General features: G+C 37.3%; 1 protein-coding gene across 2 annotated transcripts in view; it reads left to right on the top strand.

Moving 5' to 3' along the window:
* Positions 1–1165: 1165 nt before the first annotated feature.
* SEMA3E (semaphorin 3E) overlaps positions 1166–19516 on the top strand; it is a 312174-nt gene continuing 293823 nt past the window's right edge. Inside the window, exon 1 of one of the 2 annotated variants that reach the window (XM_073652328.1) lies at positions 1166–1811. In XM_073652328.1, the coding sequence (XP_073508429.1) occupies positions 1709–1811 (103 nt within the window). In that variant the 5' untranslated portion in view covers positions 1166–1708. The remainder of the gene's footprint in view (positions 1812–19516) is intronic. The other variant, XM_073652327.1, reaches the window with a different exon arrangement.

Genomic DNA, 19516 nt, shown 5'->3' with positions numbered 1-19516 from the left:
TTTAATATAAGTATAACTGTGTTAGTGTCATGCAATGTCTGGTGGCCTTCAGATGGCAGCTGACAGATGACCATGAGGGTAAAGTAGGATTACTGCAGATGCTCATGAACTGTAGAATCCTAATAATGTCTTACTACTTATACTACACACATTTTCATATACATTATCAGCACAGTTAATATGTATAATTTACTATAACTATAATATGTAGTTGTAATGCCAACAATATACTAAATATATTAAAATTACTTCTAAAAGGGAACTGTCACCAGATTTCACTATACAAAATGCATGCTGTACATTATTAAATAGATCTTTTAGACCTGATGCAGCTGGTGTACTTACATATAAAAGCTATGTTAAAATGGCTGAATAAGTCTCAATTTAAAATCACATTTTTATGAGTACAGGTGAAGCTGGATTTATGAAATCCAAAATTCTAATATGAAACAGGGAACATTTCATAAAGGAGTATACAGGCATTTACACGTATTTTCTTAAAGTGAGTATACCAGTGTCATCTGGTCTAAGAGGTCCAATTAAAATGTATGCAGATTGTATTGCGAAATCTAGTGACAGATCCCCTATAAATTAGTTTGGTTGCATGATGAAGTATTTGGATTCTAGTGTATAAAATATCTATTGTAAATAGTAATGTGCAGACCTGTTAATGTTTGGGTTTGTCGGGTTTGGTCAAACTTTTGTCCAAAGTTTGGTTTGGCTACCAGAACGTGAACCCAAACACCATAGAAGTCAATGGAGACCTGAACTTTGGTGCCATAAAATGGTCATAGTAAGGGCTAGGTGGCAAAAGAAACAGAGTACCCCCACAGAGTCTCTAACTCTCTGTTCTCCCAGAACTCCGAACACTGAAACGGACTTCCAAGAGAAGTCCATGTCCGGAGTTCATGTCCGAAGTTCAGCACCAGACACTAGGTGTCCTGTACGAACCCCGAACTTTACAGTTCAGGTTTGTGAATCTTTAATTGTAAATATGTATTTCCTGCATTTTCTGACCTTGAATAAATAATTATTTTACTTAATAAAAGCATATGATTTTGCTTTCTTGTGTAGTCAAATACAATTTCCTAAGCTACCAAAATAGTGCATTGCGAAAAAATGTTAATTGGGCAATGACACAAACAGCTACTGTGCAGTAGTAGGAGTTGCCTGCCAGATGAGAAGTGAAGTACTTTCTCTCATCTTTCACTGATCTCATGAGCTGGAGAGGGCAGTCCACCGCCTAACATCCCACCGCCTAGCATCCCTGCTGCTAGGATCTAACAGCTCTTAAAAATTATTTTTTTTCCCTTCTAATTACACAGGGTGAAAGGTGAATTAAAACGAACTGTCTGGCAGGTTTTAGCAAGGAACAGATTTCTCAGCAGCTTGTAGCGAGGAGGCGTTTAGTTAAATGGCTTGCAGTTGAAGGGACTGATTGCCTGGTTCTCCTGAACACAGGACTAGGAGACAGCACAGCACTGGCAAGGACTGAGGAATGACATGTCTGTCTGTAAACAAATGTCACGCAAAGAGACCACTCTGTAATACACATCGTAATGAGGCATGACAAATAGGAAATGTGCACTAGGAAGACAAGAGATCCCTAAGGGAGACACAGAAGGAACTGAAAAGAAAGCTATTTTCCAAACTCCAGCAGAGAAACTAAAGTCTTTCCTAAGGAGAGCCACACAGAACTGACTCCAGCATGGCTTATATTCTCATTAACTCTTTGCTTCTTCTTGGACTTCATATATTTTCATCTTTGGCCACAGACACCAGCCAGCCAAGACTTCGCCTGTCCTATAAAGGTAAGATGGCGATATTTATTACAATTAAAATTCTAGAATTTGTTTAATGAAATAGATGTAGAAGTATAACTTTCTATTTGACAGCTTTAAATATTGGAGACTGTTCAACCAGTGCATCATTACACATCACATTTGGGAGCTGTATGGATACAGGTCACTATCATCGCCTCTTTTTCATATCTGATGAGAATGCCTAATAATTATTCACTTTTTACCAGAAACTGTGCGTAATATGCTGAAAAATATCTATACTCATGAAATCAATGTTGCAAACTAAGGACATTTATTAATGTTGCAATTTTAAACCAACAAGATGGCTAAGTAAAATTGAATGGTTTTAAGCATCAGGATTAAAGAACTGAAAGAATATCTATAATATGTGTTTGTGTGTGATGTGTAATTGTGTGCTGTAGATGTAAATGAAAGGAAGTATGATGCTATAATTACAGAATACTCGGTGCTCCTAGGTCAGATGTTGTGTTAGAGATTCTTCAAGGCTAACACAATCATAAGTGCAGCAGTACATCAAGTGTGTTATATAACAGATACAACAGGAGTACTTAAGAGCTGCCATATTACAAAATAGAATTATTCCTAATGTGTCCATATGACTTAACTGACTCCTCATCACATACATAAATATAAAAAAAATCATAATAAACTAAACTAAGATGTTTACTTTATTGGGGAACTTTTATCCCGTGCCTATGATGAAGAATTATTAGATGGAGATGCCTGTGAAGGGTATTGTGGTTGCAGTTATCTTTTTACAGACAACTATAAATACGGCTATTATGTTCATATTAGTATTCTGACATACACCACCTGCAGTCTTTATCATAAAGCTTCGGTTTCCCAATTTGGCCATAGCACTTTTATTGCCAATTTTAAGTTAGTAAAAAAAAAAAAAGTATAATAAACTTTAAATCTGGTCATGGACAAGAGAAAAAAATGGAACAGATCCAATGATTTTGATAGGCATCCATAAATTGATCAGGTTCTTTCATGCCAATTACTAATAGCTGACAATACATGATCTGTTGTCATTTGGATTCCTCAGTTGACTTGAAATCACCCATTACTTGTTATTTGTAAAGTCAATGTAATAACCAATTATACCACTTAAGTCTTAAAAGTAATGCTCTTGTTTTCTCTTTTTCCTTCCCACTGAATCCTATATTTTATGCCAAAGTTGTGAATATGTGTAATCCTATCAGCCAAAGATATTTTATGTATCAGATTATCATGGGGGCCGATTTATTTCTCATGTCTTGGGCAAACAAAAAGTTAGTCTAGAGCTAGAAAAAAAATTAACTATTTTACAGAAAAAGTGCCACTTTTGTCCTTGTGCATCTAAACTTGCTGCTCAACCCCATTTACTTGAATAGGGGTAAGTTGTATTACCTGGGCAAGAGTGGGGGTCTTTCTAGAAAAGAAGACATCCTTTTTGCATTAATACTGGACAACCTCTTTGAAGAGCTGTTTCTATAAGAATATTATTTTATAGAAACCAAATCTCATATCATCCTAATTTAAAGACGTTAAGCCATTTTTCACTTTTGTCACATTGCATTTACTGTTTCTATCTAATGCTTAAGTATATTCTGCTATGGCCTACAGAAGAACCATTGTGGCATTGATTCAAATTGCAACCTTTTGTACTTTGAATTGTCTATTCTTTATTACTATGGATTGCATTAACAGGATTACTATTAAATAGTCTTGAATCTCTTATAATTAGTAAAAGTCTTTATTCAGCTCCTTAGTGACATCTAATCCTGAGTACTAATTACAGTTAGGTCCTGATCATTTGCATTGTGCTTAAACTGTCTGGGTTAGATGTACTTACATGCAAAAATGCTTTAGACAACAAACCTTCAACATGCCCTCATTTAACCTGGCCCACTTCCAAAACTTTAACTATTTTCCTATTTTTCTATGCTTGGAAAAAAAGATGCCTCTGTACATCATAGTCACATACATATGCCCAAAAATTTTTCATTGAAAAAAAAGAGATTATTAACTATAAATAATTTCAAAAGGTAATATTTTAACCCTTTCACAACTGTTGATGTACATGTACATCATAAGCCCTGTCCCTGCCTTTGATGTGTTCTCCAATCCACCCACGACTGTTAACTACTGACAGCGGCATTTCACACGAACAGGCAGGAAGCGCATCATTGATTCTGGCCATCGGCGCTCCCATCATGTGATTGCAGGGCTCCTATGCTTTGTCATGACAGCCTGGGATATGATGAAGACCCCCCCATGCCTGTTATCATGATTCTCCTGTGAACGCTGATCTGTGGCCAGCATTCATACCAGATTGTGATTTCTGCTATACATAGCAGAGCTGAAGCAACAGACGATCGGACAATTGCAGCTTTAAGTCTCCTAAGAGGACTGTTGGATACTGTAAAAAAAAATTTAAAAAGTTGTAAAAATATTAAAAAAAATAAAAAACACGAGTTCAAATCACCCCCCTTTTGCCCCATTAGAAATAAGCAATTTTAAAAAAATACACATATTTGGCATAATCGCATTCAGAATTGTTCGATAAAATAAATTAATCCAATCGGTAAACTGCATAATGAGAAAAGGAATGAAAACATCAGAATTACGTTTGTTTTTGGTCGCCGCAACATTGCAATAAAATGCAATAAGAGGCAATCAAAACATTGTATCTACCCCAAAATGATATCAGTACAAGATCAGCTCAGAGCACAAATAATAAGTCCTCACAAAGCCCTAGATCTCAAAAAATGAGAATGTTGGTGGTCTCGAAATTTGGTGACGAAAGCAAAAAAAATATTTTTTTTTCACACATTTCTGATTTTTTTTTACCACTTAAATAAAAAACAAAGTATACATGTATGGTATCTGTGTACTCGCACTGACCTGGGAAATATTTCCAAGTCAGTTTTACCATATATTGAACATGATAAATAAAAAAAAACATTTTCCAATACACTATGTGGCAGAATGAATGGAGTCATTCAAGAGTATAACTCGTCCTGCAAAAAAAAAAAGCCTTCATACAGTTATATGGCTGGAAAAATAAAAAAAGTTATGGCTCTTGGAAGAAGAGGAAAAAATGAAAACAAAAAATGGAAAATCCCCCAGGGGTGAAGGGGTTAAAGTCAATAAAGTTTTGAACCATATATACAGAGCTCAGCAGTGATTAAAGTGAACCTGATATGCAAATTTTGTTTGCAAGGGCACTGGTTGGCAGATCAGTGCACTTGCATCTATGGTTTCTCTTCACTTTTTCCCACCCATTTCTTGACTGCATAATGTCACCTATGCTCTCCACTGTCCATTAAGAAGCAGGTTACAGTGCTGGTAGGGAGAAGCAAAGAGTAGTCAAGGACTGCACATATACTGATGCTCCCACCACTGCACTTGCAAATCTACTCCCAAATCAGACCCTTCACTTTCACCCCATCTGGTTAATAAAGGAGTTTTCCAATTTTTACATTTTTTATGACAAAGGCATCCTGTGTGTAATACTAGGAAAATCAATATTACGCTTTCCTGCTCCAAAAAACCTGAAGGACTGAATTAATGCGAAAGCCTTCACGCCTCGTCACGGCGAGCTTTATGGGACAGTCCTAACTCTAATATTAAAAACCTTACCATCTGTCAAGTGACATACATATGGATAATGGCTGAGAGACTGAACCACTAATGGACACAGAGACATGGGAAAGCAAGATGAAATAGACTTTCCAGCTCAAGCAAAGGGCAGCCACACCCTTATATGCACTTACACTGAAAAAACCTGAAGGACTGAGCTGGAATGTAAATTGGTGTGCATGTAGTATGTAAGAGCATGTTCACACATGGCCACTAAACAGAAAAAATCAAAGAGAGAAACTGCTTTCCTGCTCCAGTACTGCCTCCTCACTGCTGCCCCCAGACTTTCTAAACATGACAGCAGTAGTGATGTCACAGCCAATCACTGGGCTAAGCACTTATGCCAATGTACAGTACAATGCAAAAATATTAAGTAGGAGTGGAAAAAAAATTGAGCAAAGTAAAGATGCTTTAAAAAATAGAAGTATTAATAGTTTGCTTTTATTAATTAACAAAATCCAAAGTGAATGAACAAAAGAGAAATCTAAATCAAATCAATATTTTGTGTGACCTGTCCACCCATTGCCTTCAAAACAGCATAAATTCTTCAAGCTAAACTTTCACAAAGTGTAGGATTATAGTCAGGCGAATTATAATTATTATTATTACTAATTTATATAGCGCCATTGATTTCATGAGCTGTACATAAGAAGGGTTTACATACAAAATACAGATATCACTTACAGTAAACAAACTAACAATGATAGACTGGTACAGAGGGAAGAGGACCCTGCCCTTGCGGGCTTACATTCTACAGGAATGGGGCGAATAACTGACTAATTATACCAAACAGGTAATAATGATCATCATATTTATATGTAGGTTGAGACACAGTCATTAATTAAAACAGAAACATCTGTGTAGGAGGCTTAAATATGGGTGAGAAATAGCAAAGCTCTATTACAAAAGTGATGTTGAGATGGACAGTTTAATGTTGCAGGTCATATACCAAAGCAAGATTGAGCGCAGCAACAAAACACAAGGTAAAACCAAAGAAATGAGCTGGCACACTTGTTGGTAAAACAGACAAAAATTAGGATGAAAATAATGATCAAATACCATGCCGTAAGTAAATAAATCAATAGTAATAGTACATGTAAATAGCATAGGGTATGTAGTTAACATTATTTTGATCAACAGTAGTTATACTACAACCGCAAGTTTCCTCCCAGGCAAAAATTTCACAGCAGATTGGGGTTTCAAGATGTGCTGCTCAAGCACTTTTGAAGAAGCACCAAGAAATGGTCAATATTTGGTACTGTAAATGCAGTGTTTAACCAAGGAAATTTAGTACAGCAGATGAAAGATTCATCATCTTATCTTCCTTCCAAATCAGAAGGGGTCATCAGCTCAGAACGAGTAGCAGCCAGTGGGATGAACCAGCTATATCCATGTGCTGTTTTGAAATTTGGCCAAAAGTTGTCTTCGTGAAAAAACTGTGGCCAAAAAGCGACACCTTCGACATGGAAACAAGGCCAAGTGACTCAACTATTCTCAAAAACATAGGAAATAAAGTATAGAAAATGGCAGCAGTTTCTCTGGAGAAGTGCTGGAGATTGGTACAATAATTCAGTCAAAAGTGTATCATGGTGGAGGTTTCTTACGTGTTTGGGGCAGCATTTCAGCAAATGGTGTTCAGCATTTAGCCAGGGTCAATGGTGTTCTCAATGCTTTGAAATACAAGCAGATAATTATCCATCATGTAGATTGTAGATTGTGAGCCCTCGCGGGCAGGGTCTTCGCTCCTCCTGCACCTCCTGTACCAGTCGCCGTCACGTTTTGTTCAAGATTATTGTAATTGTTTCTGCTATGTATACCCCTTTTTCACATGTAAAGCGTCATAGAATAAATGGCGCCATAATAATAATAATAATAATAATAATAATCATGCAATACCATTAGGAGTCATCTGATTGGCTCTAAATTTATTCTACATATATCCAATTCATTAAGGACTATCTACAGCATAAAAAAGAACAAGAAGTCCTGGAATTGACTCATATGTCCCCCACAGAGCCCTGATCTGAACTGTGTGATTGCATTACTCAACCATAGGATTTGAGCAAGTGCACATCAAAAAAGGATCTGTGGTTAGTTCTCCAAGATGTTTTGAATAGTCTCTCTAGATTGAGAGCCCCAGTTGGAACAGTGATGATAATGTCTGTAAAGTGCTGTGGAACATGATGCTGCTATATAAATAATCAAGATAAATAAATGAATAAAAAACAGTATGTAAATGTAACTTTATGCTTTGATGCTTTTTTATAGGCAAAGCATGGCCACACCAAATATTGGTTTGGTTTATTGAGATTTCTATTTTGTTCATTCTCTTTGCATATTGATAATTGATAAAAAATAAACACTTTTTTACAGCATTTTTACTCTGCAGCATTTTTTCCACAACTGCCTAATACCTTTGCACAGTACTATTGATGGCACAATACCGCTGAGTTCAGTGGTTGGTTTCAAGGGTCAACTCTGCAGTCGTGATGTCATTGCTGTAGCCATGTAACATAGACTGGGGCAGTGCTGGAGTGGCAGAGGGTAAGTAATAATGATTTTTTATACACAGGATGATTATTCCATATAAAGGGGTAAATAGGGAAAACCCCTGTAAAGTTATTTATGAGATAGGCAGATCAATGTCAGTTAGTAATACAGGGTGGGCCATTTATATGGATACGCCTAAATAAAATGGAATTGGTTGGTGATATCAGCTTCTGTTAGTGGCCCATTAGTATATGGGAGGGGGAAAACTTTTTCAGATTGGTGGTGACTATGGCGGCCATTTTGAAGTTGGCCATTTTTGATCCAATTTTATTTCTTTCAATGGGAAGAGGATCATGTGACACATCAAACTTATTGAGAATTTCATAAGAAAAACAATGGTGTGCTTGGTTTTAAAGTAACTTTAAAATGGCCACTATGGTCACCACCCATCTGGAAAAGTTTTCCCCCTCCCATATACTAATGTGCCACAAACAGGAAGTTGATATCACCAACCGATCCCATTTTATTTAGGTGTATCCATATAAATGGCCCACCCTGTAGAATGTTACACATACATGCCACATAGATATCAGTAATATATATGCAATGACACACACACACACATATATATATACATATATATGTGTGTGTGTGTACGTATATATATATATATATATATTCTGTATATATATATAATATTGTGAGGCAGTGACCAGGATCGTATACGAGGGACCTTGTATATCCCCTAGAATGTGTACAGAGACCTATTAAATCCATTTCTGTGCACTGCAGTCACAAACTCACCTGCAGCTGCAATGCAGGAATGAAGGTGAGCATTGACCTGTTCAGGCTATCTGGCTAGGCAGATTAGTAAAACCCGGCAGGGCCTTCATTTCTTGGAGGAGGCTACAGGAAGGCAGTGGGTTTGTCTCCTCCCTCCAACCCGGGTTTTCCAGTGGCTCTTGCCACAGGTCCTTTAAAACCCTGCATTAAGGATTAGTGTTGTTCAGTGTTGGGACCTGCTAGGAACATAGCAGGAAAGCTTGACCGGCCTGTGTGTAGCTAAACCTACACCTGGGATTGCTCTGCACCCATCAGGCTCTGAGCAGCTCAGCGTGGCCATTGCCGACGGCAACCATTGTTATGGACTTATTTTAACCCGGCTGCGAACCAGAGGACTTTCTGTTTTACCCGTGAGTGCTGAATAAAAGCTGCTTATGTTGGACTTGCTTGGGTCACTGCCGCAGTTACTGCATGGTGTGAATACCGCCGCCTTACAATATATATACATCTATTTATTTACAATGTATAAATATATATATATATATAGCGTATAGATAATGGATATTATGTTAAGCAAGAAGTGAAGTATAGTGCACTTGGCAGTGTGAGCAGACATGACTAGTGCTTTAGAAACTGGTAAAGTAATAGCTCTTCCTCAATTAAGATGATAATTATTTATAACCTTGAAGAAGCACAACGTAGTCTGAAAGTGAACCCAAATACCCCCTGTGAAAGTTTCAGAGGTACAGGCTTGCTTTTATTCAGGACCAATATGGACAATATCAAAGCTTTGGACCACAATTTCCTAAAACTTAAGGCAACTTTTTATTTCATTTAATATAATATACTGCTTTGTGTAGTACCATAAGAAGCATAGATGGAGTGTATACAATACAATATGCCAGTAGATAATATAACAAGCCTTCTTTTTATTCATTCTATTAAATAATTTTTCATAGAAAAAATAAATTTGTGTGATATTTGTAAATTAGCACAAAAAAATGTTCTAGTGTATTAGCTGGTATGAACTATTTTACATTTTTCCCAAGAATGATATTATCCTAAATAACAATATTATTTATACGTGTTAACTTAATTTATGTGAAGAGGGTACAGGATATTAACAAAGATTGTCAAACATACCGGTAGTTATAATCAAAACATACCGTAATTCTGCTTTTAAGTTGTTCAGGAAGCACACTTAGGCAAACTTTTAATGTCATTCTGCACTAGAGGTGAGCAAAAATATTTGCAGAACTCTTACCCAGTGGCCACACCAGAAATTTGAGGGCACTTCACCAAAGCACTGCAAGCTTCCTACTAACTGCGGTGTCTCTGTTGCACAAGGGGTGCCCATGTTTCTATTACACTTTTCCTTTGATCATTTCACTCCTGGTTTGGCTTACAAATACTTATGTAAAAAACTCACCAAATACTGAATGTGTGAACATGGCTTTACTACTCCTAATGGTGTTGGGTATTGGTTCCTGAGCTGATGTTGTGTCAACAGCACGGTAGCCAAGGAGTAAGCTAAGCAAGTCTGACCTTATAAGCGGAAAACCCCTCTCAAAGCCTCACTCAAAACCTCTGAGATTTCTGATCGGTTGCTATGTTATCAATATGATGTCAAAGTGACAGCCAATATTGGACACCAGGAGCAGCGCCGGAGACTCCCTGCTGGACCCAGGAAGGGTGAGTAAAAAGTGGTTTGTTTTTTAGTTTTTTTTTAACAAACTGGAGCCAAGGATGAAGATTTTCTGAAAGGAGACAACTCGTTTAAAGAGCATTTCCCCACAATGAACAATTAACTAATATAATATAGGAAAAAATGACTAAAGTCTAAAGGCGCCATTACTGAAACCCCCACCAATCATTAGATCAGAGCTTATGAGCCTATTGTTCCTCTTCACTTCACGACTGCAGTGAGAAGGAATTTATATGAAGTGAAGGTCAACTGTGCATGGTTTGGCTCAATTTATAGCATATATTACTGATGAGAAAGTTGAGTACAGAGCTTGTTGGAGCAGCAGGGCTCTTTCTCAAGCTCCAGTCAATTCAAACTTCTCCAATGTGGTCGGGGACTTAGCATCCCAGATCTAGTGACTTATCTTGAGATCTATGAAGTCAGATGACCAGTTTTTTCAAAAAATACATGATTTTGTCAAAAAATTTTGGGCTACATATATATGCTATACGTGTCTGTGTGTTACCACCAAGTGGAAATGATGTGCATTGCAGCCTGTCCTGGTTTTGCTAGCATCTGTTGAAAAAGTTTTGCACTTATATAATAAAATATTGGAAAACTCATGTAAAGTTAAGGTGGACAGACTTGCATTTACATGAGATTTGCACACCAGTGTATTTAAATGTTCCAATACCAGACTTATTTGTATATTCCCTAGAAAGATATTTACTGTATTACAGCTAAAATACTATTTCAATGAGGGTTCACTATTTTACTATCTTCAATTTCATGGCTTTGACTTGTGCAGTTCAATTGCTGAAATTTGATTTAGTTAGTGGTTCTGAATGTCTGAAGAAGAATTACCCTATGATAAGATGCAGAAAGACACACAGCTTGGTTGCATCGGGAGAAATCTGGCATTTGTATCTTCACTCGGCATACACTAAATTCCCTCTGATGAATGTCAAAATGGAATTTGCTCAAAAATTCTTTGTGCAGTTATATAGAGGTATTACGATTTGTAGTTACTGTAAAATATTGGATTCCTAAATGTTATCTAAGGATTACCATATGGCCCCCAATGTGAACTATTCTATGTATTAGCTTTTTTACTTTATTTTTAATAACTTCGTATATTTAAAACAATGACATTTTAAAGAGTTTCTTTGTTTTTTGATTTTTTGCATGCTGTCCATCTGATCTGCAAATGGGCATGACCATAGTAGGGTCTGACACCACTTCTGTTCTCATGATGTGCGATAGACCCCTTGTTTTATGACTATTTGGGTAAATAACCTAATCTCTTTAGCTATGCACTGACCATTACATGAGGCTAGTGATGAGCGAGCATGCTCGTTACTCGAGATTTACATGCATGCTCGGATGTTTTACGAGTGTCTTCAGCGTGCTCGGCAGTTATGTTTGAGTGATGCTGTGTGCATGATTTGAGAATGTTTGACAGCTTTAATACATGTGAGGAATGCTTGTTTCTTAGGAATTCCTCACATGTTTTAAAGCTGTCAAACAGTCGCAAATCATGCGCACTGCGTGACTCAAACATAATGGCCGAGCACGCTGGAGATACCCGGCGAGCACCCAAGCATGCTCGCCGAAAGAGTTAACAGATCTTACTCGCTCATCACTACATGAGACAGAAATTTGATTGAATGTCTAGACATACGGACACGTTTGGGAAAATAGTATTACGAATCTGAACTGTGCCCCGCATTTTACAAGTAGCTATTTTGAGCCCCTAAATAAAGTGCACAGATGCCTAGGTGCCTTCTGTACCCCTTGTAGCTGTGTAATTAGCTACCGGGTTAAAATAATAAAAACAAGGGATTAATTTAGATATGTTCAACTAAAGCAAATCCAATTCAATTAAAAATTAACTATGGAATGGCTCATTATACAATTGTTTAGTTGATTTGACAATTGGAAAAATTTTAAAGACATTGATGTACTGTGGAATCAAAGAGAAGTGCTGATATTATGAAATCTCTGCTTATTCTGATCTATAGCATCTGGCCTATAGATTGCTCAGTATTTCCAAGCTGAAAAGTTCCCTTTAAATCAAGGCAATTGTGACACAGTATTCTCAGAAGTCTCTATTAAAACCTCTTTAGATCAGTTCCGAAATGTAGCTGCCCTTAGTAATTTTGGGCATTTGACATTCTGCACCATTGGGTTATCACAGAATGATGTTATTGTCCATGTCCATGCCGTATTTTATCTACAAAAGATCTTTTAAGTTCTGTAATGAATTATCAGAGGTGTTGTACTGATAATTTGTGCATTGCCACTAGTGTAAATGTCTGGAACTTCACCTCTAAATGTCTTCCATCTGGTCCTGATCTCTGCATCAAAGCAGCAGACGCTACTTAAAGAAGTAAGCATTTGTATGATGCAGTGATAGTTTAATAAAACTCTACAGATCTTACCTTTGATGTCATCCTCCACAGTAAGTTCTTTGCTAGTTATCTCTTGCTGCGCTACTTCCCAAACATTCACAATGTTCATTTACTGGAAGAGGCATAATGTAGATGATTTCCTTTAGGTAATGGCAAAGAAACAATCTTTAATGATAACTTAGCTGCATCTTCAAAAGTTTTCTTGGGAAAGTTAAGCATCATGTCTTTTTTATTATTGCATCTGTGTATTAACCCCTTTATGGTATTTGCACACTTTAGGGCCAATTACAAATGTTGTGACTTTTGGCATTTTCACAACAGTTTGACGCAGCTCTGCCAAAATGTCCAGAGCTGCGGAGGAGACATGGTAGAGTGGGATGTGTCCACACCTGCCTTCCAGTTCATTAAAAATGCCTACGTTTTGTATGCCAAAAATGTTACCCAAGTCCCTGACTGGAGTAGCATTGCAGGCAAGGTGCATGTTGGTGCACATCACTGAGAAGATGCGGCAAATTAATTAAGTAGCATGCACGTTTTAGTGAATTTGGCGCATCATACCTCAGCGAGACCTTCATTAAGACTAGCATGCGATACACCAGTCTTAATGAATCGCCCTTATGTCTTTTCCAGGCGGGTGAAACCGCTGAGTTTTTTTTTAAGAGGAAGGTACTCCAGGAAACAATGAAATTCTTTTTCCTAAAGTGTCCTTTTTACCATTTTTTGACTACTTCCTTATCGTTTATTCTGTGTTTTTTACAGCCAGTTAGAAGTTTTAAATTCACTGCTATTCAGGTGCTCCATAAATAAAGTAATATATTTATTCTGTAGGTCACTACGATTATGGCAATACCAAATGTATACTTTCATTTATGTTTTCCTACTTTAATAAGTACACTTTTGAAAAATAATATGTTATTGTGTCACTATATTCTGAGAGCCTTACGTTTTTCAACTTTTAGTCAAAGGAGAGGAATAGTTTATTTTTTGTGTAATAAGATGTAGTTTTCAGTGTTTGATTTTCTGGTACAATATGACTTTTAGATGACTTCTTATTACACTTTTTTGAAAGTAGAATGTACAAAAGAAACAACAATGATGTTTTTTTTATTTTAATTTTAACTATTCTCATAAAAAATACTTTTTATAATCATTTTTGGAGATCTCACCACAATCCAAGACCCATACAGTTTTTATTTTTTCATAGACTGATATCGACGAGGGCTTATTTTTCCAATAAAAGTTCTAGTTTTCACTGATTTCAATTTTAGGTACATAGAAATTTTGATATTACTTTTCATTTCATTTTTTTTGTGAAGCTGCATAACTAAGATCCAGCAATTCGATATATTATTACTATTATTATTTATTTTTAGAGCACCATGGTGCTGTTCATTAGAAGGGGTTACATACAAAATACAAATATAAATTACAGTGTGGGCTTACAGTCTATAGGAATAGGTATAGTTTTTGTATGTTTTTTTTACAGTGCTAGCGATAAGTAATGGTATCATTTTATAGTATGGGTCAATGTAGTTACTGTGGCATTCAACTACATTATATCTTTTTTAATAATTTACTATTTTTGAACAAAAAAAATCATTTATTAAAGAAAATATTATTTAGGGGGAGGGCATTGTGTTCTGAAAGCCATAACTTTTTCAATTGTCATATATAGAACTATATATAGGCTTGTGTTTTATAAAACAGGCTGTAGAATTTATTGGAACTATTTTTGGATATGTGCAACTTTTTTGACCACTTTACATTTGTTTTTTAGTAAGGTGCGATGAATAAAGATGACAATTCTGGCTTTGTTCATTCTAATTTTTTTTTTGCAATTTTCACTGTTTGGGATAAATAGTGATACTGTGTGATATAGTGTTATGTATATTTCAATATGGATGCAACAATACCAAATATGTGTTGTTTTTAAGCTACATTTATTTTTCCATATTAAAACATTTTTTATTCGGAAAACTGCAACTATGGGGCCAAAGGGAGTTTTTATTTTTCTTCCTTAAATTCAAAACATTTTATTGGGTTCACAGAGGGACTAGAACATGCAAACCTATGATTACATTAGTAATACCAGCTAACTTTCAGTAGTGCTGTGTATTAGACTATCCCGTCAGTGCTGAGAGGTATCTTATCAGTCCCAATTGGATCTAATAGGCTGTAGTGTATGAGACCCAGAGGCCTCGATTGGCCTGACAGAGGACGCGCTCTCTCTGTCATACTACTCATGTATAGAGATGAGCGTTGTTCGACTCGAACTGTTCGCCAATCTCAAATTCGAGCTGTTTTGGGCGGTGTTCGAGCCGGTCGGCGAACACGAACGATTTGAGAAAAATTCGGCTGTTCGAGGTTATGTTCGATAACTGTTCGTGCACCAAAATCATAACTGGATTTTTTCTCAGTAATGATGAAAATTAATGTTAATATGCAGTTTGAGTGTAAAGCGGGGTGGGGGGAGGGGCAGGGGATGGATCTCTGCAGGAATAATGAAGATCTCCATTTTTTTTTCTCTTTCCCACATTTACAGTGGGGAGGTGCAATCTGTCAGCCTATCAGCAGCGCACACACGGAGTGAAGTGCTTTTTTTCACACAAGCAAGGGCATGTGTCATTGGCAGTGTATGTCACATGTCCTTGCCCTATAAGACCAAGCCATTTTCCCCGTCGCCACCATTTTCTCACTGCTGCAGCTGCGTGTTAAACGGCACCGCTGTTGCTGTGTGCGCTATACCTTGTTAATTTCAAGCCAATTTTCGCACAAATCTACAGATAGTTTGGGAGTAGGGAATAGTTGTGATTACAGTCCTTTTAAGGACTAGGTTACAGCATTTCCTACGACTTTTATCAGGCAGGTCTGTGCTCTTAAATAGATAGATTGTGGGAGTAAAGACTAATTGTAATTGCAGTCCTTTTCAGGACTAGGTTACATCAGTTCCTATCAGTTTTTGCCAGGCAGGTCTGTGCCAGTGCTGTGCAAGTTTTTTTCACAGCATTTGGCTGAATCTAGCAAAGCTAATCCTTTTTGGCCTATTGCAGAGTGTGTTAGTCAGTGGAGTAGCCTATCTGTGTTGCAAGATATACCACCTGTGTATAGAATACCAATTTTTTTACTGCACCTAGTGAAGTAAAATCTTTTGGGCATAGCATCATTCTATTAGTTCATCTATACTGACCTCCATCAGGTTGCAAATTGAATATAATTTTTTTCTGCATCTAGCTTTGAAAAAATATTTGGGCTTCTAGCAGTGTGTGGGACTTGTTCTATTAGTCCATCTATACTGACCTCCATCAGGTTGCAAACTGAATATAATTTTTTTCTGCATCTAGCTCTGAAAAAATATTTGGCCTTCTAGCAGTGTGTGGGACTTGTTCTATTAGTCCATCTATGCTGACCTCCATCACGCTGCAAATTCAAAATAATTTTTTGTCTGCATCTAGCTCTGAAAAAATATTTGGCCTTCTAGCAGTGTGTGGGACTTTCTCTATTAGTCCATCTATACTGACCTCCATCAGGTTGCAAATTCAAAATAATTTTTTATCTGCATCTAGCTCTGAAAAAATATTTGGCCTTCTAGCAGTGTGTGGGACTTTCTCTATTAGTCCATCTATACTGACCTCCATCAGGCAGCAAATTAAAAATAATTTTTATCTGCATCTACCTCTGAAAAAATATTTGGCCTTCTATCTGTGTGTGGGACTTGTTCTATTAGTCCATCTATACTGACCTCCATCACGCTGCAAATTCAAAATAATTTTTTGTCTGCATCTAGCTCTGAAAAAATATTTGGCCTTCTAGCAGTGTGTGGGACTTTCTCTATTAGTCCATCTATACTGACCTCCATCAGGTTGCAAATTAAAAATAATTTATATCTGCATCTAGCTCTGAAAAAATATTTGGCCTTCTAGCAGTGTGTGGGACTTTCTCTATTAGTCCATCTATACTGACCTCCATCAGGTTGCAAATTAAAAATAATTTTTTGTCTGCATCTAGCTCTGAAAAAGTATTTGGCCTTCTAGCAGTGTGTGGGACTTTCTCTATTAGTCCATCTATACTGACCTCCATCAGGTTGCAAACTGAATATATTTTTTTTCTGCATCTACCTCTGAAAAAATATTGGGCTTTTAGCTGTGTGTGGGACTTGTTCTATTAATCCATCTATACAGACCTCCATCAGGTTGCAAACTGAATATAATTTTTTTCTGCATCTACCTCTGAAAAAATATTTGGGCTTCTAGCTGTGTGTGGGACTTTCTTTATTAGTCCATCTATACTGACCTCCATCAGGTTGCAAATTAAAAATAATTTATATCTGCATCTAGCTCTGAAAAAATATTTGGCCTTCTAGCAGTGTGTGGGACTTTCTCTATTAGTCCATCTATACTGACCTCCATCAGGTTGCAAATTAAAAATAATTTTTTGTCTGCATCTAGCTCTGAAAAAATATTTGGCCTTCTAGCAGTGTGTGGGACTTTCTCTATTAGTTCATCTATACTGACCTCCATCAGGTTGCAAACTGAATATATTTTTTTTCTGCATCTACCTCTGAAAAAATATTGGGCTTCTAGCTGTGTGTGGGACTTGTTCTATTAATCCATCTATACAGACCTCCATCAGGTTGCACACTGAATATAATTTTTTTCTGCATCTACCTCTGAAAAAATATTTGGGCTTCCAGCTGTGTGTGGGACTTTCTCTATTAGTCCATCTATACTGACCTCCATCAGGTTGCAAATTAAAAATAATTTATATCTGCATCTAGCTCTGAAAAAATATTTGGCCTTCTAGCAGTGTGTGGGACTTTCTCTATTAGTCCATCTATACTGACCTCCATCAGGTTGCAAATTAAAAATAATTTTTTGTCTGCATCTAGCTCTGAAAAAATATTTGGCCTTCTAGCAGTGTGTGGGACTTTCTCTATTAGTCCATCTATACTGACCTCCATCAGGTTGCAAACTGAATATAATTTTTTTCTGCATCTACCTCTGAAAAAATATTTGGGCTTCTAGCTGTGTGTGGGACTTGTTCTATTAGTCCATCTATACTGACCTCCATCAGGTTGCAAACTGAATATAATTTTTTTCTGCATCTAGCTCTGAAAAAATATTTGGCCTTCTAGCAGTGTGTGGGACTTTCTCTATTAGTCCATCTATACTGACCTCCATCAGGTTGCAAATTAAAAATAATTTTTATCTGCATCTAGCTCTGAAAAAAAATTTGGCCTTTTAGCAGTGTGTGGGACTTTCTCTATTAGTCCATCTATACTGACCTCCATCAGGTTGCAAATTAAAGATAATGTTTTGTCTGCATCTAGCTCTGAAAAAATATTTGGCCTTCTAGCAGTGTGTGGGACTTTCTCTATTAGTCCATCTATACTGACCTCCATCAGGTTGCAAATTCAAAATAATTTTTTGTCTGCATTTAGCTCTGAAAAAATATTTGGCCTTCTAGCAGTGTGTGGGACTTTCTCTATTAGTCCATCTATACTGACCTCCATCAGGTTGCAAACTGAATATATTTTTTTTCTGCATCTACCTCTGAAAAAATATTTGGGCTTCTAGCTGTGTGTAGGACTTGTTCTATTAGTCCATCTATACTGACCTCCATCAGGTTGCAAACTGAATACAATTTTTTTCTGCATCTACCTCTGAAAAAATATTTGGGCTTCTAGCTGTGTGTGGGACTTGTTCTATCAGTCCATCTATACTGACCTCCATCAGGTTGCAAATTGAATATAATTTTTTTCTGCATCTAACCCAGCCAATAGTTTTGGCCTAATACCACAGTTTGGCCACTCAGCTCTGCTAGGTTCCCATCCATTGTTTTTTTGTGCAAACAACTCCAGAGTTGTGAATTAGTTAACCACCAAAATGAGTGGAAAAAGGCCTGCTGCTGGTAGAAAGGGGAATAGGCGTGTTGGGAAGGGGAAAAAAGGTTGTGTCCGTGGGGTAGGTGTTAAAGCAACAGTAACATCTGCAGAAGAAAGACCATCTTCCAGCCAAACTAAAATGTCTACTTCTTTTAGCGGACAATGTGATAAGATCCCTTTCTTACGGCCACGCCAATAGCTACAAATTCCAGATGAGGCACATAAACAGCAGGTGCTTCAACGGATATCAAGTGCTCCTTTAAGTGGGCTCTCCTCCACATCAACTTCAACATCACAAATACTCCAGTCCTCAAAGGTGTCACCCCAATCGCACTTGCTTCCTCACAGCTCCCAAATCTCCAGCTGCCCGTCTGAGTATGAGGTAGAACAGATGGTTGAGTCTGCAGAGCTGTTTACTCATACTATAGCATGGGAATCAGAGTTCGACTCCAGCGCTTCTGTGAATCCAGACGAGGAAATGATCTGCACTGATGCCCAAAATCTTTATGAGTCGGATCCAGGACCAGACGCAGAAGGTTCTGACCATAATGTAGACCCTCATTCCCAAACTGCAACTCCTGTTGGTGGAGACAATGAGGAAGACGATGATGAGACTCAAATACCTGATTGGAGCGACAACTTTAGTTTTTTGTCAGGGCAGGAACAGGTTGGCTCTGAGGACGACGGGTGTGATAACGCACAGGGTGATGATGATGAGGTTGGAGATCCCACTTACTGTCAACCCACAGTCAGCCAAGAGATGAGGTCAGCAGAGGAGGTGGAGGAAGATGCTAGTGACGACAAGGTCAGGTTGCGC

Source organism: Phyllobates terribilis, unplaced genomic scaffold, assembly GCF_046119375.1.
Source record: "Phyllobates terribilis strain yellow unplaced genomic scaffold, ASM4611937v1 Scaffold_11__3_contigs__length_659146591, whole genome shotgun sequence".
In the NCBI taxonomy this organism is placed as follows: Eukaryota; Metazoa; Chordata; class Amphibia; order Anura; family Dendrobatidae; genus Phyllobates; species Phyllobates terribilis.
The sequence above is the reverse complement of the archived record's forward strand: the minus strand, read 5'-3'. Positions and strand labels throughout refer to the sequence as shown.